Source organism: Nuphar pumila, chromosome 12, assembly GCF_984573655.1.
Source record: "Nuphar pumila chromosome 12, dmNupPumi1.hap1.1, whole genome shotgun sequence".
Lineage (NCBI taxonomy): Eukaryota > Viridiplantae > Streptophyta > Magnoliopsida > Nymphaeales > Nymphaeaceae > Nuphar > Nuphar pumila.
The window spans coordinates 59720964-59744702 of record NC_143260.1 but is presented as its reverse complement, the minus strand read 5'-3'; the positions used below and the strand labels follow the sequence as shown (position 1 = coordinate 59744702).

At 37.6% G+C, this 23739-nt stretch overlaps 1 protein-coding gene across 2 annotated transcripts; it reads right to left on the bottom strand.

Annotated features, from left to right (window-relative positions):
- Positions 1 to 11441: 11441 nt before the first annotated feature.
- Positions 11442 to 17211, bottom strand: LOC149820955 (CBL-interacting serine/threonine-protein kinase 1-like). 2 transcript variants are annotated; one of them, XM_089983749.1, is made up of 13 exons: positions 16931 to 17210; positions 16539 to 16601; positions 15937 to 16008; positions 15530 to 15637; positions 15279 to 15359; positions 15125 to 15178; positions 14670 to 14795; positions 14062 to 14286; positions 13524 to 13625; positions 12785 to 12901; positions 12560 to 12622; positions 12377 to 12451; positions 11442 to 11649 (listed from the first exon to the last, which is right to left on the bottom strand). In XM_089983749.1, the coding sequence occupies exons 1-13, from the start codon at positions 17078 to 17080 to the stop codon at positions 11578 to 11580; spliced, it is 1308 nt and encodes a 435-aa protein (XP_089839875.1). In that variant the 5' UTR covers positions 17081 to 17210; the 3' UTR covers positions 11442 to 11577. The 2 variants fall into 2 exon arrangements, with proteins under 2 accessions (XP_089839875.1, XP_089839876.1); XM_089983750.1 differs by lacking the exon at positions 15937 to 16008 and having other exon boundaries at positions 16931 to 17211.
- Between the last annotated feature and the right edge of the window lie 6528 nt (positions 17212 to 23739).

Sequence of the window (23739 nt, the reverse complement as noted above, 5' to 3'; positions counted from 1 at the left end):
GACACTGTATGCTGTTTATTACCCTCTATTATTGGGGACTCAATGTACATATTGGTGTCACATTACATTTTTTTTGCAGGTTGATATGCCGATTTTCTGCACAGAACTATGCAGAAAATTGACGGAGTATCTAATTATGGAAGTGAAAAAAACTCAACCGACAAGAATACCTAAATGGCAACAAACGGCGTGACCTCCCAGGAGTAATATGATGTACATCAACTTCTAACATATTTTATGGACTGTACAACCAAATTTTATATAAAAAAATTTGTAAGACTGTATACAAATTATGTAAATATGTCAAGGTTGAAATAAATAAAATTTCAATTTAACTAAACACGACAAATAAGTTGGACTGTTATATAGTAAAAGCAAATCGTTGTTATGTTCGACCTTGGTAATTGAAAATCGTAAAAGTGATTACCATTGTGTAAAGTAGAAACAAGTTATTTTCTTTAACGTGACTTTATATAAGGCTTAAACGATTTGCACAAACATTCATAAACATCGATCACGAGTTGCACAAGCATTGACAATGCACTTGTACCACGATTTCTACTCATGCACAGAGTGATTTTTATCCAGTTGTGACCGACATAGATGTCATTGTGTAAATCGTTATACCATTGCGTTTTACACAATAAAGTTTGTCTTTAAGACAATGAGCTTTGTCTAAGTGAACCATAAGTACCATCGCAATTTACACAATGATGTATGAAGGCTACGACTATCGCGATTTGCTTTTACAGGCAGTGTCTATGTCAACGAAATTTCCTAATCGTTTGTACGGGCGATTGGGGTTGAGGGTTTAAGGATTTTGGGTTTTACTTCAACGATATAAAACGAGTTAAATTCTTAAATACAAATCAATTTTGTTCGTAAATAGAATCAAAGACATATCGTTCTAGTCGTAACTTCGTAACTACAAATCCACATGATTTACATGATTTACAACCACATTCATATAGAAAAAATATTAATATTTAGTTACAATATCTATGGGAGGATAATTTTGTTGAACGCATATCTATCTTTTAGAGACTCACTTTTTTACATAAGAGATCACCAAAACATTCATATCATTCATCGTCGCGTCCTTCTATGTTGAGGATACATCCTCTGTAAGCAAACGAGCTCGTTAGTAATGGCAGCCCACTGCACTATTTTCCTCAGACTGAGGCAGATTCTTAGACACTCTAGCATTGGTGCACTCTTGACAATAAGCTTCACAATGTAAGGTCAGGCACTGTCCCCTTGAAGGAGCTGAGGGGCTACATGATAAATCGGTTTTGAGTATTTGTCATGAAGTATATCGAAGATTAGGCAAAGATTTTTCAACTATGAAGTATGGTTTGCGAACAATGTAGGGTCAGACAGTAGGAATAAATCAAATAGATGGACATCTGCATCACCCCCCTTGTCTATCAAGCATAGGTAGAAGGAACACAGAAGAACAAAAAAGAAAGAAAAATACAAGGAAGAAGAAGAAGAAAGAGAAGAAGAGGAAGAAGACGTAGAAGAAAAAAGAAAAGGAAGAAATTGCGTTGCCACATAAAAGAAAAAGGAAGAGAGGTTAAATAGATTAGGGTTTTACACCTGGACAACGGGTTGGGTTGGGTCAGGTCAGGTCGGGTCTGATAGGGTTTTATATATAGATCTCTATTACGGTTTTATATTTTGCAGGGTTTTATGCATGTGTACAGGCATCGACACAATGTGTAGTCTTGGTAAAGTACAAATCCAATTAACAGTTGCAAAACGTTATGAGTAAATCGTTATATTACATATCGATATCGTTCACATAGGCAAACAAAGGCATATCTGTTTTTCACATAGACAAACAAATACGAAATTGATTTGTATTTATAAAGTTACATTGATTTGTATCGTTGAATTATTCTCGATTAGTTCTTTACTAAGTTTATACATCGTGTGGCTTTTTTTGTGAACGAATTATTCTCAGACAGTACTGGATATTGTAGAGGCCTTCCCATACAATATGGACGATACAGTTTATATATATCGATTTGCATATGTGAAGGCTAGATGAGAAAACGATTTTCACTAATTGTATAAACATTGAGTTCACATACAATTTTCAATTTTCATACCCGATTTTCATGAATTTCACTAACTACTATTTATACATGTGAATGATACATATTACAAGGATTTATACATGTGAAAGATACGTTATTAAACAGAGTGGAAACGAGGTGTTTTCTTTAACGTGACATTCTATAAGGGTATAAATCTATTTTAATCAGTGTAGCACACAAATGTCACTGAACAAATCATTGTAATGATCGACCTTCGTAAATTAAAATCGAACAAGCGTTTATATAAAGCTAAAACAATTTGCACAAACATTCATAAATGATGATCATGATTTGCACAAACATTGGCTGTGCACTTTTACCACGATTTGTACTCATGCACAGTGCAATTTTCATCCAGTTGTGGCCGACAAAGACGTCATTGTGTAAATCGTTATACCCTCAAAATTTACACAATGTCGTCTGTCTTTTAGACAATGAGCTTTGTCTAAGTGAATGACGTGTACCATCATGATTTACTTAATGACGTATGAAGGCTACGTGGTATCACGATTTGCTTTTACGGTCTATGTCTATGTCAACGATATTTTCTAATCGCTTTTACGGGCGATTGCTTTTTTGGCCATTTATTAATCAGTCATTTTGGCCATTGGTCATGATGTATTGTAAATAGCTAATAATATTTTTGGTAAATGAATGTGGTTGTAAATAACGTCGATTTGTATTTAAGAAGCTACAACGACAACAATATATCTTTGTTTGTCTTTATGAATGATATTGATATATAATATTGTGATTTACTCATCGATTTACAACTGTTACTAAAATATTATTTTTGTATAAAATGTAAATCGGTATCATGATGTAAATCACTTTGAATTTACCTAGATTTTTTTATTGAATTTCACATCAATTTATAGACGAGACAATGATTTGTCTCTACAAAAATCAATATAGAAATGCAGCATAATAAATTAAAAAATGATATTAACAAACAAAACAATATCTCACAAATCGGTATTATGTTACTATAACAACGATTTGCGATACATTGCATATACTGACTGAATGGACAATACCGGATGGGGTAGAGACCCTGCCATACAATATGGATGATACAATATATGTATAACAATTTGTATATGTGAAGACTAGATGAGACATTGATTTTTACTATTTGTATAAGTACTGAGCAACGACGATTTACCTACGGTATCAAAATTATACCTCTGTAGGCTAGATGAGACAACGATTTATACATGTGAATGATACATATTACAATGATTTATATGTGTGAATGATACAATATTAAACAGAGTTCACACGCAATTCTTTTGTTCCATAGTTTTTTGGATGAAGCCATTTTCATGAACGTGATTCACAAAAATATTAACAATTCTATTTTTGTGGCTCACGATTCATGAAAATGGCTTCATCCAAAAACTCTTTCTTAATAAGATCATCCAGTGTATAAGTATATTCACCTTCTGTTTTGTTAAACTATTAACAAATTCGACAATGTGAAGATTGGGTCATGCAAAGAGGCATGACAACTAACTTTATGGTAAGACTTAAACAAAATTCACACGCGATTCCTGTGTTTCATAACTCACTTTCGAATTGATCTCAGCCTGTCATGAAACAAAACAATATATGACACTACATTAAGTTTCACAAGAAATGCAAACATCCTACCAACATCGATTATATACCAAAAGACTTGTAAAACTGAAGCTATCATTCCGAAAAAACTGGTCAGGAGGATTGAGGGTTACAACATTGGAAATTACGTTCATAGGGTATTGCTGCATGTTGAAAATTATGTTCGTAGGGTATTGCTGTATGTTAGAAATTACACAAGTTAGATATTGCTTCACGTAATATAATTTACATGGGAAGCAATATAATGTCTTACATACCTGTTCATGCGAAGGGCTTGGTTGTATCTTAGACCTTTTCTTGCCAACCAATTCTAAAGCACCCTTTGTCCTCTGACGACTGCGATGAGAGGCAGATTTTCTTTTGATACCCTTTGCTAGGTAAAATTTTCCTTCATAATCTACGATGTTCACTCCTGACTTGTTGAAGATGATGTTTACGCTTCGGCACAACTTCTCAAGAGTGTCAAGGGAAGCATGATTTTCACCTCCGTTGTTCGCTCCCATTTTCTTGGATTGGTCTTCATGAGCTGTAACAGACTGATGGTGAATTAACTGCACATTTTTAAATAACTTCCTTGACGCTTTTCTTATGCATACATAGGCTTCTTCACTTTTCAATGCCAAATCTGCAACATGCATAAATGACCTACACAGTTGTTGGTAACGGAAGGCTATGTGGCACTTCTCATCAACACCAGATTGACTGACATTATCTATATCCAGCAGTTCAATCTTTGCTTGTCTCATCCATCTTTGCATTAAATATGACTCAGGTATTTCTTGTATATTCTTTTGATTAAGTTCCTTTAATGCATGATGACATAAAATACCTTTGAATTCATACTTTTTGCACCTACATTCAATTGTTCCATTGTCAACATTGTACGTAACATGTGCTTCTTGCCTTTTATTATGCTCTTCGCCCTCCCCATAAAATTTGGTATTTGTGCATATTCTCAGTTTCTATGTTGCAATTCATGACCTGTATAACCTCTTTCTTAATCTATTCAAATACAGTTAATGTATACAGATCTGCAAGTCACATCAATATTTTTATGCCCAAAGTTACAGGGCGTGTATTGAAGCATTTCATATCTTGTTCAATCTCATTATGTCTAAGACCGTCTACAAATAATTCATATTGTTTAATGAAGCGAAACATTGTTAAACATGAATACAGGGTTTTCTTCAGTGTGGCATGTATAGATTCCGCTCTTTGTGTGCTTATCATACATGCACAGAAGTATTGTCTTTCATATGTCAATGCCCACTTCTTTTTTTCTGCATATAAATTTTGTAACCACATACAATCTTCAAGGTCGTATATCTGAATCATTTCCTCCCAATAAGACATAAAGGTGACCTTGTCTACGCTCTCAAGTACACACCTTATAAACTTTTTGTCAAACCCTATCTTCTGATTAAATATGTGTCTTATGTTCTTTGCTGTATTTTGAAAGATATGTCACAAACATAGGCAATGATGTGCATCTGGCCACATATGAGACACTGCAGCCGCAATTGCGTGATTACCATCTGTAAGTACAACTTCAGGTTGCTTCCCATTCATTGCCTGTGTAAATACTCTGAACAACCACTCAAAGCTTTCCTTGGTCTGGTCATACAAAAATGTGTCGCCTAATATACAACTCTGTGAGTGATAATTCACTCTGACAAACCGCGTGAATGACCACTGTTCAGTATTAATCTTCACTGTCGTATAAAAAATAAGCACATCATTGAAGCATTCATAATCTACTCTTGACTTTGAATCTGCCCAAAACATATTCAGAGCATATCCATCTTCATCCAGTTGCACTGCACTAAAGAAACCAGGGTCAATGCTTGATTTCTTTTATAATTAATCAACCAAAGAACATATTTCTCAAATCTTCATGTTATTTGTCCTCTTCCTTCTCAAGTGGTTTCTTAGATCCACAGGTGTGAATGACACATTCTCGTGACCACCATCTATGTGCGTAAAAAAATTATGTCTTCCTTGGTGTAATGCCGGCGCTATCAGATATTTTAGCAATTACAATATGCTCTTCAGTTACTTTATGATGTGACCTTAATATAGGAGTCATAAATAAAGCAAATAAATCATGTTTATGATCACTGATTAAAGTATGAACTACATATTTCCCATTCGGAAGTCTTCTTAACACCATTTTTGTTGGACATCCACATCTTGATTCTGGCATGCTCCTTGTTGGATTTCCACTTGACTTCTTCCAACCTTTCTTAGAACAAACATATGTCTTTCTTACTACAACACCCTGTGCATTTTTTGACAAAAAATATCTTCTAACACTGAAGCCAAATTTTAAGGAATAATCATTGTAAAATTTATATGCAGCATCCTCATTATTAAACTGCATTTCTTCTATGGGAACAAAGTCATGTGTATTATCATGTACATTCCTAGTGTTTGCACCTTTATCAAGTATACTATCACGATCGCCTACCTCATTATCGAATTGCATTTCTTCTGCTGGAACATTCAAGTCAAGAGTGAATCCAATGCGTGCACCCTTGTTATCATGTGCATCATTAGTGCACATGTTCACTTCTTCAGGTGCGTTATTAGTACATATGTTCATTTCTCCATATCTTTCAAATGATTGAGATATATCATCTTCATTGCAATCAGATGATAAGCTCACCACTGTTATAAGAAAGATATCAATTTGCATTAGCAAGTGCATACGTTTACTATGATTTATTCAAGATGCATATAACAACGAATACTGATAAGGTTAAGCAAGTCAAAGAAACGATTGAATGAATCACAGTATAAAAGCAACAACGATTTGTTATTTGCTTATACTCTGCATCGAGTTGTTACTTACCATACCAATAAAAGAAACGATTTGCTGTATATGTGTGTTGATGATAGCGATTTAATTATATCTATGATATTGTGAAACGATTTCTAATGAGCAGTGATTTGAATACGAAAATCGCCACCGCAAGTGCGTAACAATGAATTTTTGCACGCACACATTTTAAAAGTCTTTCTATAAATATCTTACAAATCGATACTAGAAAACACATAATATCTTACAAATCGATATACATATCACATAATATATTACAAATCGATACGATAATTCAACATAATAACTTACAAATCTATACTATAAAATATAAAATATCTTACAAATCGATACACATCGCAAAATTTATTATAATTTGATACAGAAATTTAGCATAATAGCTTACAAATCGATATTAACAAACAAAATAATATCTCACAAATCAGTAGTATGTTACTACAACCGCAATTTGTGATACATTGCATATACTGAGTGAATGAAGGATACCGGATGGGGTAGAGGCTCTTCCTCGCATCTGTAAACAAGCATTCTTATCAACAAGTCCTAGCGTCTTACAAATATCGTTGAGTTTCCTACCATCGAAAGGACAAGATCCACCTGCAATAACAAAATAATGCTTTAATGGCACTCACGATGACATACGTTCTTCAACGATAGCATGATGACATGGAAAGGTACTCACGATGCCTTAATGACACTTATTGGAATGTTTGTGCGTCATTGCTTTCTTCCATAATGCCTAATGACAACGAAAAAGAAGAAAAACTGTAAAAAAAGATGGCCAACAAATGCCCTATGATGCCCACCAATGATCGAACCAGTCGATCGCGAACCCGGGAATGTTTTGTAACACAAGGCAGGAACGAGAAGGCGGCAATGTGTTGTAACACAAGCTAAAAACCAAGGCGGGAACCTCGACTCGAGACGACGACAAAGGTTGCTACTCCGATGACAAAGTTTATGTCATCAAAAGGAGTTCTTGTTACATCAGATGGTGCAAAAGTTTATTGCTTAGGGCGAAAACAGAACGTTTGGACTTTGAAAAGTTAACATCATCCTCGATTTTCTGGATGGAGGACATTTTTATCCTTTTTTCAAACCGTCATTTTTTTTTTTGAATGGAGGACATTTTTGTCATTTTCTCGAACCGTCTTTTTTTTTTTTTGAATGAAGAACATTTTTGTCATTTTCTCAAACCGTCTAGCAAGGAAGGGTACTTAATTAGGTCTTTGCAACTGCACTGAACTCCGATACTAAGTGATGCCGACACACACGGGAATACGAGTCCCATGTGCTTATTATATATGTGGCGGTCATTGGGACCCCCGAACACGCACTATGGCTAACGGCCGTCTTCGGGGGAGAACACACACCACCCTCTTGTTAGTTAGACATGGCTCTGCCAGGCACAACCCAGACTTTTTCTTATGGAAAATGGCATGCAGGCAGTTCGTGGCCTGATCCTTTTGGCCAGATCACACCCTCGCCCGGCCTGGTCCTAGCTGATCAATAAGCTGGTCAGTTCAACCGAAAAAATGGGCTGGGGTGGGCCGACCCATTCCTTTTCCAAACCTAATGAAAACCACCATTCTCTAAGGTGAGGAGGCTATAGAGGCATTGTAGGTAGGAGTGCCTACAGGTCGGAGCTGGTTCAAACCTAAGTAGGACCGAACCTGGATCTGACTTTAAGGTGTTAGTATTGGGTTCAAACCTAGGTGGGTCTGAATCTGGATCTGACTTTGATGTGTTAGTACAGGTCTGACCTAAGTCTGATCAGGTCTGCCATAAGAAAATCCCTACCCAAGTCTTATAAGAATTACATGAACCAGACCCGGTAAAATAAAAGTTTCTTTTATTTTTTACAATAAAAATCATGGGCCTTAACTGTAACTCGATCGAATCCAGTTCTGGTATGAAATTTTATAAACCATACGGGGCTCTATATACTAATTGGACCTTTTGTGTCAGATCCTGATTATAATCGGACCTCCTTTATCACTAAATCCTGATTTTATAGGGTTTGGTAAGGGTCAGGTCCAGGAAAAACCCAATACATTGACACTCCTAATTGCCTGACTGTGTGAACTGGAAAAATCCTAACATTGTGGGATGTCTTAGGGACTTTATTTGGTTTAGGGACAGTGTGGCACAAGTTTGTAAGTCCAACCAGAAGATTGTCGCCACTTTTTTCATCAAACCTTTGTAGCCATGCAATTATTTTTTATAAAATAATTTCATTGGGATATACTGCATAATGTAGCTTTATGCGAAAAGGTAAGGCCACGCAACAATAATTAGGGAACCAACGTAAAGGTTGCACTGAACTTTGGAAAAAAGGTAGAATCCAAGTAGGAAAGACTAGGGGGTGTCAATGGGTCGGTTTTGATAATAAATACAAATGTCCGATTAGAATTCATGTTGAACTTAAAGAGTCTGATTAATATATAGAGCCGCATATGTTTTGTGAAATTTCATACCAGTCCGAGGCCCGACCCGAGTTCCCGCTAAGATCAACAAATTTTTTAATGTAAAAATATAAAAAATATTATTTTACCAGGAGTGGTCCGGGTCTGGTTTATGTAATCCTTATAGCATCTGGGAATGGTTTCTCTTATGATGGAGTTTGATTGGGCCCAGTGTCGGACCGGGTACTATAATCTCAAATCAGCTAGGGATGGCAGTGGACAAGGGGAAAATGGGGCCCCATCCCATCTCGCCCTGTTTGGACTGGTGATGGAGGACATGAAACGGGGATGGGAGCGGGGATGTAGGTTAAAATCAAAACCCGTGCCGGTATGGAGGCAGGGATGGACTTATGCTTTCCCCCAATCCCCACCCTGCCCCGTCCACGTCCCCATTCCCACCCTGCCCCATCCCCAAATCCTTCTTTAGGGATGCCAATGGACAAAAGGGAAACGACCCCCGTCCTGCCAAGCCCCGTTTGGACCGGTGATGAAGGTTAAAATCCAAACCCGTACAGGGATGGAGGTCCAGATTTTGAGACCGGGCGGGGGTGGAGACCTTGTCCCCCGCCCTGGTCCACTGCTATCCCTAATCGCAGCTTGAGCCTGGCCAAGCAGGGACAACTCTACGTGATATGTTGTGCCGGTTTGATACGGACGAGAGATAATGCATGCCTAATAAAGAGGAGAGAAGTATCATGGCCTGAATTAGGGTTAGGATGCCCCATTGAACATCGACAACGAAGGCCCGTGGTAGGTCCCAAATTAGCCAAAAATATACAAGGCTGATCCGCATCTGGACCTAGAGTTTTCTTTTCTCCATATTATGCAGTAGGTCTCGTGTCACTATTACAAAACTGGTCAGACATTTATGTCTCTTAAGAACATTAGTGTCTGAGATGGGCCTTGGCATCTTGGCAGTTTCCTACCTCATTTACGTTGAAGACTTTGAGAGAGGTACTTTACGCTTATGTCAATTGGTATTATGGGACAACAATATTGTATATTTGTATTTTACTGTTTGAATCAGTCTACCTAACTTGAAATCCACCTTCAAGACAAATATGCAGCTGTTATAAGGAACCAGTCTTACTAAGACTTGTTATTGGAAACAAATATGTGCCCGTTACAAAACCAGTCTTACTAAGACTTAATATTTGTTCAATATGCATGGTTAGGTCACCTCAAGTTTTTTTAAAGTTCTTTGTGGTTTATCTATGTGATCCAATCTATTGCATTTCAAATATTAAGAGGTTAAGAACCTAGACGGCACTAGCAAAAATATTAAATTCAAAGCAAGTGAATTAGGCTTTTTGTCAACTGTTGCAATGTTTCATTGAAAAATACTAGTGTCATTGAGAACCCAAATGCATTTTACAGCCAACTTTTAATGTCATTCTAATGGGTATATCCTTTTGTTGGTATGCTCACAAGGGCGTAGCAGTGACTTGTAAATGTCACTGATTTGACGACGAGAGCAGATCAGGTGATCTGTGACATCTTCACGGCCCATTGATTCATCTCACAAGGACCTCATGGTCTTTGCCTTGTGCATTTTGTAGATGGTGAGGATGCCAAATCACTTTCCTAAAAGTCATTTGACAGATCACCTAATCTGCTCTCGCTGACGACCATGAATACGAAACTCATGAAAAGCAAACATTGACTCAAGGGTTTTTACCAACCAAAGGCCTACCAATATGCAGCACGTTAAAGGGGGTTTTCCCTTTGGCCTAATAAAAATAAATAAATTATGTTAGCATATTAAGAAGGTAATATTTAATCCTGATAGTATACATCTTGGAGAATCATCTCTCACACTTCTCAATGAACTCCATGAAAGCATTGGATGTTGGTCCTTTTCTAAACGTCTGTATGCTGGACTCAAAGTTATGCAGTTGATGTAAGCGTTGGGATCTTGGACCCGTTGATGTAAGTTTCTCTTATCTGATTTCACCCTGGTCAGGAACCCCAATTTGCATTGGTTAGATCAAAATGGAGTCTGCAAGCATGAATTTTTCAGATTTGGTTGTCCTACTTTATTGTGGCCAAAAACTTTACAATGACGATTTCTTTGGGTAATCTTATGACAAAGGTTTACAGCAATTGCGATCCAATAAGAAAGCTGAATGGTGAGGTCGAACTGTCATAACCCATAGGTCTCTGGTTCAAATCCCACTGGGGTTATCCCCAGCTTGAATCAGAGATAACCCAGCAATTGGGCTATCCCACAGAGCCTTTACCATGAAAGCTTAATTCTCGACACCAACTGCAACTTCGGTCAATGTGCGGAGAGGTTTTTTATTTAGCCTATCAAAAAAAAAAAAAAAAAATTCTCACCAACAAACTTATTAATCTCAATTCCCTAATTCACACTTTGATGTTGCTCTCCCATCACGAAGCATGCACAAAAATTACGTAATAGGACTCATCGATTTAATCATAATTATTTATTGTGAAGTTCTACACGGGGGAAAGGGGGGAATAATATTAACATGAAGAACAAATCTATACATCAAAATCATCTCGGGGAACTGGTTGTCATCCACTCCTTTTAACAAGCGAGAGTAGTCAACAGCTGTTGGCTTCCGCTCATCCCCAGATCATTTGATAGCTTTGTACACAACTGCGCACATCCACAGATTGTTTGTAAAAGATCTGGCAATCTTTCAATACAGATGTTAGCTGAAAAATGGTTGGACAACTGCCTTTATGCTTTTCAAAATCAGTGTGTGATGCCATGTGAACCAAGTTAATCAACATATCATGAATTAACACAAATGCCAACAATTTTTTATGGAATCAGCAGAGCATTCCATTGATAGATTGGTTTTTTTAGCATGGACACCCATCCCCATTTCTAGAGAGGCCCTGCCAATCAATACTGTCAGAATCGTCGTGAATAGGTTTAAATCAACCAATTCATATCAAATCAGCAGATTCACCTCGAACATTTCGCCTGAATCAGGACGAATCGAGGTTGAACTGTCCCTTTTTATTTTTTAATTATTATTTTTATTTTATATGATTTTTTAATTTTAAAAAATAAAATTGACCAAATCAGCTTGATTCCATTCGAGTTTGAATCGACCAAACTCTTAATGTTTTGAAAATAGACTCAGATCTGAAATAGATTCTGACAACATTGCTGCCAATCAGTAAATTATTGAACCAGGACAGAGGGGGTGGGAAAGGCTGGGGGGTCCATGCTGTGGGTGGTAAGGTGCTGCACCAGCTAGACCATTTGACAACAGACTGAACCGGTGGCATTCTCCATCTACTAACTAGAATCAGGTGGAACAATTGTTTTGTGCCCATCAAAATTATCACAAAGAGGAAGAGAAATAGTCTACCTGTCGGTAGAGTGCTGGGTCACCGTATGATTTCCTTAATTCCACCACATACAACGACGGGTTTAGTTCAAAAACCTGTGATATGAAAGGGATAATCAGCACTTTATCAAGGAGAGCCCCCCATTAATCTGAACCAAATAGCGGTTAAAGAGGATAAAGATTCTCATTTGGAGGGAAAATTACCTCGGTCGCCACTGAAAGGGAACAAGGGCTCTTCAAATCCTTGCGTGTCTGCACAGCTCTTAACTGGGAATACGACCAACAATTTCAAAGCATGATATTTGTATGTTAAGACTTGAATATTGTGATCAAAATGCCTACTGAGAACTCTATTATATATTAGAAAACGAACATGAGAAACTCGTAACATGTTGAAAAACTCTTGGGTATTTTAAGTTCTAGATTTACCTTGCCATTCTTTTTCCAGACCCGAAATCCCATTTGGGTAACAATGTCCTCAATCTTCTCAAGTAGGTCTTTTGCTGAATAATTTGACGTGAATCTGATCTTCCTCTCTGAGGCATCCTGAAACACCCGCAGAGAAATGAACCCATATGAGGAAATTCTTTCAGTGCCTTGAAAAATGCCAATACCAAGAAACAGGATAATCAAATAAACCCGAAAATTTGTTGTTTATAGATATAGAAATATGTGGATAACCTTTTTTGGAATCTATTTCAAGAACACACAGGGAAAAACTGTTCTTATTTGCTTCCACGAACCTAATAAATATTGTATCAATTGGTCCAGGATCCAGCTCCTGAATAACCAAAAGAAATCAACATTTCTAATGCTCAAGTAAAACAAGCAGAGCTTGGTGATTACAACTGCATAATCAATCAAGGACTCTGTTGAATGCAATAACCTGAGTTACTGAATACAATATTCAAAGACCAAAATCTAGATACCTAATCAAAATTTACTAACACAATGTAACCTATACTTGATCTTATAAACCCAATAAAACTGAATTTATCAGAACACAAAGTCAATGACTCAGTTAAAGACAACTTCAATATTTCTCAGCTGATTTAAGCAAATTCCTTCAGTCCATGGTGTTTCAATGTCAAATTTGTGTATAGCATTGATGTTTCAGCACAACACTTGTATCTTTAGAAATGAGAAAATAAGGACATAAAAAATTTACCTCCTTTTCGAAAAACCCAGAGAGATCTAGGCTGCTTGACATTCCAATCAGCTCAAAAGCATTGATCAAGGTTGGTGCATTGTCATTGATCTCTTTCTCAGTCTGTCCATTAAAAAGAAAATAAGAGAAAGTTGGGAAACAAATGGACTCATAATTAGGGGTGTCAACGGGTCGGTTTGGTTAGGACCCAGGTGGAACCAGACTTGGACCAGATTTTCGGGTATGGTATCGGGTTTGGACCGGGTCTAATAGGGTCCACTATAGGAAAAACCATACCCAGACCCGATAAGAACTACATGAACCAAACCCGGTAAAACCATATTTTTTATCATTTTTACATTGAAAAATTGTGAATCTTAATCGGTGCTCAGGTCGGTCCGGGTCTAGTACAAAATTTCACAAACTATACCTGGGTCCATGTATTAATCGGACCGCCGGGTCTTCTTATTTCTCACCATACCCGGACCCTATAGGGTTTGGTTAGGGTCGGGTCCAGGCAAACCAGGCCCGTTGACACCACTACTAGGAAAAGCATTACTTCTGAAAATGAGAAAGTTTCATCCAAATCATGAATGTCGAAGCAGCCTTCATCATCCTCATCTTCATCAGGAGCTGCGGGAATGTAGCCTTGTTTAAACCATGCATCTTCTTTAATTTCAGCTGCAGTTATCCTTGTCTTTGGGTTAGGATCCAATATTCTCCTAATCATGTTTCGGGCACCAGGAGAAAGCCACTTGGGGATCAGAACATCACCCTTGAAAATCTGAAACAGTTAAAGGAAAACTCAGCAAAGATAAAGTAAAACAAGGGCATATGATCAAATATATCCTAGCGATGGACTAAATGTTAGTTTTCTAAATTCCTTATACAAGAAGTATAAAAAGCTGAATCATTATATTTTCCTTGCTTTGGTTGTGTAAAGGCTGCATGGAATTGAAAACTATACTATCAATTTAACGATTGCATGAACCAGTGTGTTGAAGTGAAATTGCTAAATCATGCTAAACATGCCACTGTTTATTTTTTGCTTATTCATTTGACCATAAGTCAGAGCCATCTCAGAGATTAACAAATTATTCAGCATCTCTAATAATTCAACTGAAGAAAAACCAGAACCTGCAAGCATTCAAGGTTAGCCTTCAATACCTTCTGATAAAGAACTGCAAGATTTCGATCATCAAATGGGAGGCAGCCAGTGAGGATAACATATAAGATCACACCACAAGACCAGATATCCGATGTAGCACCATCGTAACCTCTGTTGGCAAGAACCTATGACCATAAAAAAAGAACATGAGAAGATTACTATCTAAAAAGTGCCATCAATTTAAGAGTGGAAAAAAACTCTAGTAAACCAACTTTCTGTGGGACTGCTCTTAAACTTTTTTAAGAACTGAGCAAGAGGTTTTCAAAAAACATGAGTTAAAACTTGCAATTTTAGATCTTTAAACATTAAAAATTCCTGTCCCTTACAGGTTGCCAAACATTTATTCTTGCTTGAGTAGCTTTATAAAGAACTATAGCATAGAGATAAATTGATCAACAGAGTCAATAAAGAAACTGTATGATCGCTGTCGACTTATCCTAAAATCCATATTCACCTCAGGCGCAACATAGTTTGGACTTCCACAGGTTGTGTGCAGCAAACCATCTTCCTGAAAATGCCAAGAGAAAATTACAAAGAATTCTGAAGAGAGAAACCACAGAGAATGGTGATCCAAAAAGGACATCAAAAGAAGTAAAAATTGTGCATACTCTAAAATGTTGGGGCAAAGCGCTTAGTCCAAAATCAGAGATTTTGACATTACCACACCCATCAACCAGAACATTCTCGGGCTGTTAAAAAAGATAGAATTATCACAAGTTAGCTGTTCTGCCAACAATTATTTGAGTTATAACAGAAAATGTGCAGTCAAGGCATTCACAAGAGTCTGCTAGACCCCGAATTATGTGGGGCATCTTTGCAACTGTTAAGGCTTGTAGAAAGTGAAAAAAAAATGATTTACCTTCAGATCTCTGTGAAAGACCCCCTTGTCATGGCAATAGCTCACAGCATCAATGAGTTGTTGGAAAAGCTTCAGGCTTTCCCTTTCCTTTAGCCTCCCGTTTGATGCCTGTTTCAGAAAAAAAGAATGAGATATCAGCAAACGTGGTTTCTCATAGGCCATATGCCCATGAAGTACTGCGGATGATTTACGATCAGAGGATCTTGAGAAATTCTAAGAAACACAGGGCATTGCAAACAGCCACTATCCCATATCACGATTTAAAAAATACGATGTACTCATTGGTAGCTAATAATACAAGCTTTTTGTGACTAAACGTTCAAATTTAATGGCTTCTAAAAATTCCCCAATCTGTGACAGAACAATAAGTGTAGTAAGTAAGAATCACAGCCGCTGTCGATTCTTACAATTTTATCAAACAATTCGCCGCCTCTGACGTATTGAAGGACCAAGTAAATTTTGGTTTTGCTTGCCAACACCTGAAATAAAACCGTAAAAAGAGATGCTTAGAGTCTCTTTGAGATAATCAGAATACTTTATCTTTTTGTCCCTCGCTCTTTATCTTTTTCTTTTCTTTTATTCCTCTAAAAACTTATGATCACAAAAGCCTTTCTTTTGGCACAAGCATTAAATCGTAAGAGTTGTTCTAACCCAAACAGACAAGTTAACCGGTAAATAAATAAATAATTAAAATTCCTATTTCTCACAAATTTAAATCTAGCGTCCCCGAATCTGACGGAGGTAGTTACAGGATTAAGAGTTGATCTGAAGATAAAGCTATACAGAGAGAGAGAGAGAGAGAGAGAGAGAGAGAGAGAGAGAGAGAGAGAGAGAGAGTCGGCAAAGAATAAATTAAACAAAATTCATTCAAAGGAAATGGTTGAATTTAATTGAGAAGCAGAGAGCCCCAAAATCCAATTAGTTCCCTTCAATTCCAAGCAGCTAAAAACCCAATTCCCAACCTTGAACCGAGCAATGCATGGGGTTGTATCACCGAAGAAGATCTTACCTCATACAATCTGACCACGTTGGGATGTTTCAACAGCTTCAACGTCCCAATTTCTCTCTTTATCTGCAACACCAGTCGTAAGAAAACTTAAAAAACAAGGCTACCCTGAACCAACAATATTCAGAAAAAACGAAACCACACTTCAAAAATACAAAAAAAAGGAATTCACCAACATTCTCAAAAACGAAAAGGAAAAATCGTAAACGCATAACCCCAAATCCTTATAACCCACCATTTGAACAAACCAAACCAACTAAACTTCAGACCAACCGTTGATCTCTCTCTCTCTCTCTCTCTCTCTCTCTCTCTCTCTCTCTCGCTCTCTCTCTAGAAAAGAAAGCCATCAAAGAACTCCCCACAAAAGAATAAAAGGGAAAAGGGAGGAAGGAGACCTGGTCGCTTATCTTGAGCTCCAAGATCTTCTGCTTCTCAAGGATCTTCACCGCGAAGCCCTTCCCCGAGTCCACATTCTGGGCATACTTCACCTTCCCGAAATTGCCTTCACCGAGAGTCCTTCCGAACTCATATTTGCCTATTCGCATTCCCCTGCCCACTTTCCTCCCAACTCCACCGGAAACAGAGACCCCCTCTGCCTCTCCACAGAAGCACGTTCAATCAAGAGTCGACCGCAACGACAACTGTGTTCATAACAGCAGGAGGAGGAGGAGGCCCTTCTTTTACCAACCACCTGCAAAGTTATAGGAATCGCGTACCAGCCTAACCCAACTGGTTACAAATGGCCTCCCTTCCTTCCACGCTTCCCTGTCATATGGCTTGCGCCCACAAGCAATTCGTCTGGCAATAAATAAATTTGGAAAATACTTACCTGCCTGTAAGTAAATTGGGAATTAGAACTTGTTAGGATAACAATAAAATAATGATATGGATTTGCAATTGGTAAGGAAGGGGTCCGGCCCCACCCCTCTTCTGGTTTCTTTCACGAATTACCCTTGTTTGGGTGGGCCTGCTCCACCGTCGTTTTTGCTCTCTAAATAATAGTTAATGCTAATAATAATGATAACAAGTCTGGGTTATCTGTGATAGACAATAATATCAAGAGGAGAGGGTTATCTGTAACAGAGAAGTACTGTTGGAAAGGAATCGAGTACAACCCACATCATGGTAGATCCGATCCAATTGGGCAGCAAGACAAACCGAATGGGATTGGAAATTTGGAACTGGGTCCAGTGCATTAGAGTTAAACATGAATCAGATTTTGAAATGATAATACTATATCGAATTTAACAAAAAAGAGTTGAAAACAAGAGCTTTTTGCATTATAAAAAAAGAGGCAAACAACTCGGGTTTAATTCTTATGCAGATCCAACAGAAATTACTTTCAGTTATGTTAATATTCACATCTTATTTTTAAGGTCCACATCCGAAAATAATCTGTCCGTGACTCGAATCGGTCTGTTTGGACCCGCACAGAGAAGATTGGCGGACGAAAAAGATGATCAGGTACTGAGTCCATGGGCATTGTGGATCCATTTGATGGATTTTCTTCTAGACTGGATCGGGGTAAGAGACCAAGTCCTATTCCCTAACTATATGAACACTAGATGCCTCCAATTGATCAATTATATCATATATCAATAATAATAATAATAATAATAATAAAACAGTTGGCCTTCCGTGATCTTACAGCAGTATTGATGTGATGGACAAATCTGAATCCATGTAACCAGAATCAGTATCACCGAACAGATCCAAATTCAATCATGGACTTATACAAACATACATAAAGCCATTTTGCGTGTAGGTTAGGATCAGATAAAAGAGGACATAATCCAAGTCAATTACTCTAAAGGGCTAAAAAGAATAAACTTTCATCTTGATGGATCCAAAAAAGGCGACTGGACATTAGATCGGACCCTACTGGACTCTGTACAGCAAGTGAAAAGATAGGTTCAGAATTTCGATGGAAAGAAATTCGAAGTTAGAAAAGAAAAATCTGAAATTTGGTGATGGAACCTGTAAGCGAGAGGCCTGGAGCTCCCACGAGGAGTTGTCCCCACGTCTTGTCTGAGCAACAAAAGAGGGAGTGCCGCTGCTACTTGCGTGGAAGGCTGTCCAAATCAATGTTGTTGGTTTCGGTATCGGCCCTCAATCGTTTGGCCACCGATTCAGCTGTATCGGGCCGTATCGATACTCAAGTGAATCATGCTGTATCGGTTAAAAATTAATAAAAATTTATTATATGTTATCGTGACAAATGTTAAAAACTATTAAAATATTATTACAAAAAATATTTTTGGGTATATTTTTTAATAATTAGAAAATAGCCGATTCAGGTTTGCAGCATATAGATTTTCCGCCGATACTTACCCTGATAACATCGGTCCAAACGCTTATGCATGACTCCTAATAATTAACGCACAATAATTGCGCTTTAACTTGTCCTATCTTACCAAATACAAAATGTAAACGACATGGTAATGCATTTTCTGGTCACATTAGATTAGATTGGATGAAACTGTCAGCTTCCCGAAGAAGGATGCAAGTCAAGGAGTTTGATTGTTTTAGGTCAACTTGGGTTCAAAATTGTCTCAGTTATAGTACCTTTAAGATGATATTTACTTAGTTTATAGCGTTGCCTATATTATAGACTATAGGCATGCGCGTACAGAATCACGTCTCTCTCTCTCTCTCTCTCTCTCTATATATATATATATATATATATATATATATATATATATATATATGTTAATTGAACATAGTGGCGCACCAAACTTTGCCCAGCTTGTGATGAGCTCACAAGCCGAGCTGGAGCTGGGGTGTACCCATGATGTGCACAGCCCGAACACCCCAAGCCCGGCTCGTTTAGCAGTCCTAGCTATGACCAATGCGTCTAAGTCTCCTATTCCAGAGGCAGTTTAATCGATCCCATAAAAATTCACAAAAATTAGCCTTCAATTATACAGAAACAAGTCGACAGTAACTGACTTGGTTTTAGTTTACAGACAGTAGTTAGTTAAGTCAATCAAGTATATATGGAATTGCCGAATCAAAATTCAACTCCTAATCAAATATTTGTAGAACACTTGTTTAGGCATTGATCTAACTAAAGTTGATGGTTGGTTGATTACATCTGGTTAAAGTGCCATATAGAGATAAAAGGCAAAGACGCATTTTTTGATGCAAGATTTTCATTAGGCAAATTTATTAAACAAATTAAAAATGAAGAAAGTATGTTCTGAGGTTTAAAATGGTAGGTAAAAAGTGATGTTTTTATCAGCCATTAATTTTCTTCTGGTACGTATGTCATCTTAATTTATTGTCAAGTTCCTTTTTATAAAAATCAAAGGTCTATATTTGGTATTAATGAACGTATATGATCTATTGAACTATAAATCATAAGGCAAAGCTGTATCAACTCAATCTGACCACATAGTTGAGTTCAGCAAAGTTTATTTCCTAATGATCATGTCTTGGTTGTTTTTTTTTCTAAATATTATTTTTTAAGTCATGAAACTTTTGGTATATTATGGGCCGTTGATTTTTAAAGCTAAACATACTTATATGTCACAATCATATGATTTAGAATCCATTTCCTACTAATCAAACATTGTAAATCACATCAATTAGTTCTGATATATAAAAAAATCTAAACAAAAATAAGAAACTAAAATATTTTGCTTTGTACCTTCATTAGCACCAAATATTCACACACGTGTGGCTCGCGCTCACAGACAATGTATACATATCTCCAATAAACTATTCAGTAATAGGAGCATGGCTACAGTACAAAACTAAATGACTATTCGAGGGTCAGATCATGTGGTGCATGTTGGTTTCGACCCCCACATGCACGTGGGCTGAAAGGCCAAGCCTGCTCCAGCTCTCATGCACTTTACCTTTACCAATATGGTGCAATATGATTGCACAAATGTTTGAGCTCCATCAGGCCTTGGGCCCTTACAAGCCCTGTTCCCAAGATGAACGGTGATCAAGTGCTTAATGAATGAACGAATACTTGTGCAATCATATTGCACCTGATCTTTTTCCCCGAAAAAGGGAGGGACGAGGAGATTTGTTAACCAAATGAAGGGGTGGTGGGGAGGGAGTGATGGCATGAAATCTGGACCTTTTTTTTTTATCCGTAATTTGTGGCAATGGTTCGTTGAGGGGGAACCTATGGAAACAAAAAATCATGGGGAAGGGTGTAGGCTCGCCGGTGGGACAGTGACGTTTATTTTCTTGCGCTTATATGGACTAGTTTTGGCTTCATGTTTGTGGTCCTCCCGTGTGGTTTCCTTTTCAATAGGCCAAGGTCAAGTGCAAAAGGCACTAGGTTAGGACCCACCTGACTGGGCATTAAATTAGGAGTATCAACGGGTCGGGTTTGGTTCGGACCCAGGTGAAACCAGACCTGGCCCAATTTTCAATTTTCAGGTATGGTATTGGGTCTGGACCCTTATCTAATCAGACCCATCATAAGAAAAATCATACCCGGACCCAATAAAAACTACATGAACTAGACCCAGGCCATCTCATTAAAATAATATTTTTTTATCATTTTTACATTTGAAACTCCGCCTGTGTATAACTGTTAGTTATACACTGCCGGTCCCAAGCCCGGATAAAGGAGGAGGGTTGTGGTAGGCCTGTGACAGCCAGCATAAAAACTTAGTCATACCCTATGAATATGAAGCAATATGAGAATTTCGTTAGGGCGTTCCCTACTGAGCGACGCGCTATACTCTATAGGACCGGAGACAATGATAAATGGGCAAGGGTTGCTAGGTCGTCGCCCGGAAGCGACGCGTCACACCGGCGCCCGGGTGTGGTGTCAAATAAGCAAGGGTTCCCTCACTTTGTTGGACGGGTGGGGGTAAAGAAGTTAGTCCAAGACCATAAAATTAGGTTAGCCACTTGGAACATAGGATCTTTAACTGATAAGTTGGTAGAGTTAGTAGATGTTATGTGTAGGAGAAAGATTGATATTTTATGTCTACAAGAGACCAAATGGGTAGGTGAGAAAGCAAAAGTGATAGAACCTTGGGGATATAAGATTTGGTATACAGGAATAAATAGGAATAGGAATGGAGTAGGGATTGTTATGAGTCGTGAGTTTATAGATAATGTAGTTGAGGTCCGTAGGAAGGGTGATAGGATTTTACTTATTAAATTAGTATTAGGTACAAATATTATTAGTGTTTATGCACCTCAAGTAGGTTTAGATGATTCCATTAAGCGTCAATTTTGAGAAGATTTAGATGGAGTAGTATAAGGGATATCTTATGGAAAAAGGCTTTTCATCGGCGGTGACCTTAATGAGCATGTAGGCATTAGTATGGATGGATTTGAGAGTATTCATGGAGGCTATGGTATAGGAGAAAGAAACGAAAGTGGAGAAAGGATTTTAGATTTTGGTTTATCCTATGATATGATCTTAGCAAACACTTGGTTTAGGAAGAGGGAGTCTCACCTAGTAACATTTAAAAGTGGGGTTAATATGAGTCAGATATATTTTTTCCTACTTAGAAAGAGAGATAGGGGTTGTTGCATCGATTGTAAGGTTATACCGGGAGAAAGTGTAGCTACACAACATAGAATCTTAATTTTAGATCTTAGAATTAGACAATACCGCAAAAGGGATAGACATATGATAGATCATAGAATTAAGTGGTGGGCACTGAAAGAAGCTAAACAAGGAATGTTTGTAGAGCAGGTAGTTAAGGAAGTTGATTGGTGGCTCGAGGAGGATTCAGAATCTATGTGGAATAAGATAGCGGGTGACATGAGAAAGGTGGCTAAGGAAGTATTGGGTGAGTCTAAAGGCGGTGCACCGCTAGGTAAGGATACATCGTGGTGGAACGAGGATGTCAAATTAGCTATTAAGGTTAAAAGAGAGTGTTATAGAAATCTAAGTAAAAATCGTGATAATGAGAATTTGGAGAAGTATATGATTGCAAAGAAGGAAGCTAAAAAAGTAGTTCGGAACGCGAGGGATAAGGTATATAAGGACGTTTATGACAAGTTGGATACCAAAGAGGGTGAGAAGGATATTTATAGGCTTACAAAGATGAGAGATAGGAAATCGAGGGATCTGGGTATGGTTAGATGTATCAAAGATGAAACGCAAAGGGTTTTAGTCAAAGATGAGGAGATTAAGGAGAGATGGAAAGATTATTTTGATAAGCTATTTAATGAAAGTCATGCTCAGGATCTTGGAGACTTTTCAATTTCTTTTCATGAGATGAATCGTGACTTCATGCGCAAGATTCAAAAGAAAGAAATTGCAGAGGCTTTGAAGAAAATGAAATAAAAAAGGGCAGTTGGCCCAGATCGTATACCTATCGAGGCTTGGAAATACTTGGAAGAGAAAGGTTTAGAATGGTTGACAAATCTTTTTAACAAAATTTGGCAGACAAATAAGATGCCTAATGAGTGGAGGAAGAGTACTTTGGTGTCTCTATATAAGAATAAGGGTGATATACAAGATTGCACAAACTATCGTGGTATAAAACTCATGAGTCATACTATGAAACTTTGGGAGAGGGTGATTGAGTCTAGGTTGAGGAAGATTGTCATGATATCGGAGAATCAATTTGGTTTTATGCCTGAAAGATCAACTATGAAAGCTATACATCTTCTTAGACAACTTATTGAGAGAAATAGAGAGAGGAACAAAGATTTGCATATGGTTTTTATTGATTTGGAGAAGGCTTACGATAGAGTACCTAGGGACGTTCTCTGGTGGACAATTATGAAGAAAGGTGTCTCTCAAGTACATTAGTATAATTAAAGATATGTATGAAGGAGTAGTAACCAATGTCCGCACTTGTGGAGGGGTGACAACCAATTTTCCTATAACGGTTGGGTTACATCAAGGATCTCCTTTAAGCCCTTTCCTATTTGCTATAGTGATGGATGAGCTTACGAGATCAATTCAAGAAAATGTGTCGTGGTGTATGTTGTTTGCTGATGATATTGTTTTGATTGATAAGTCTAGAGCCGGGGTTAATGCTAAGTTAGAATTATAGAGACAGACATTGGAAGCAAGAGGTTTTAAGTTGAGTAAGAGCAAGACAAAATACATGGAATGTCGATTTAGTAAGCAACGAAGTAGTAATGGGAGTGTAGTGAAGCTTGGTGAGCACGAAATACCGGTGGATGATTCTTTCAAATATTTGGGATCTATCATTCAAAAGTATGGAGAAATTGATGGAGATGTAAATCATAGGATAAAGGTTGG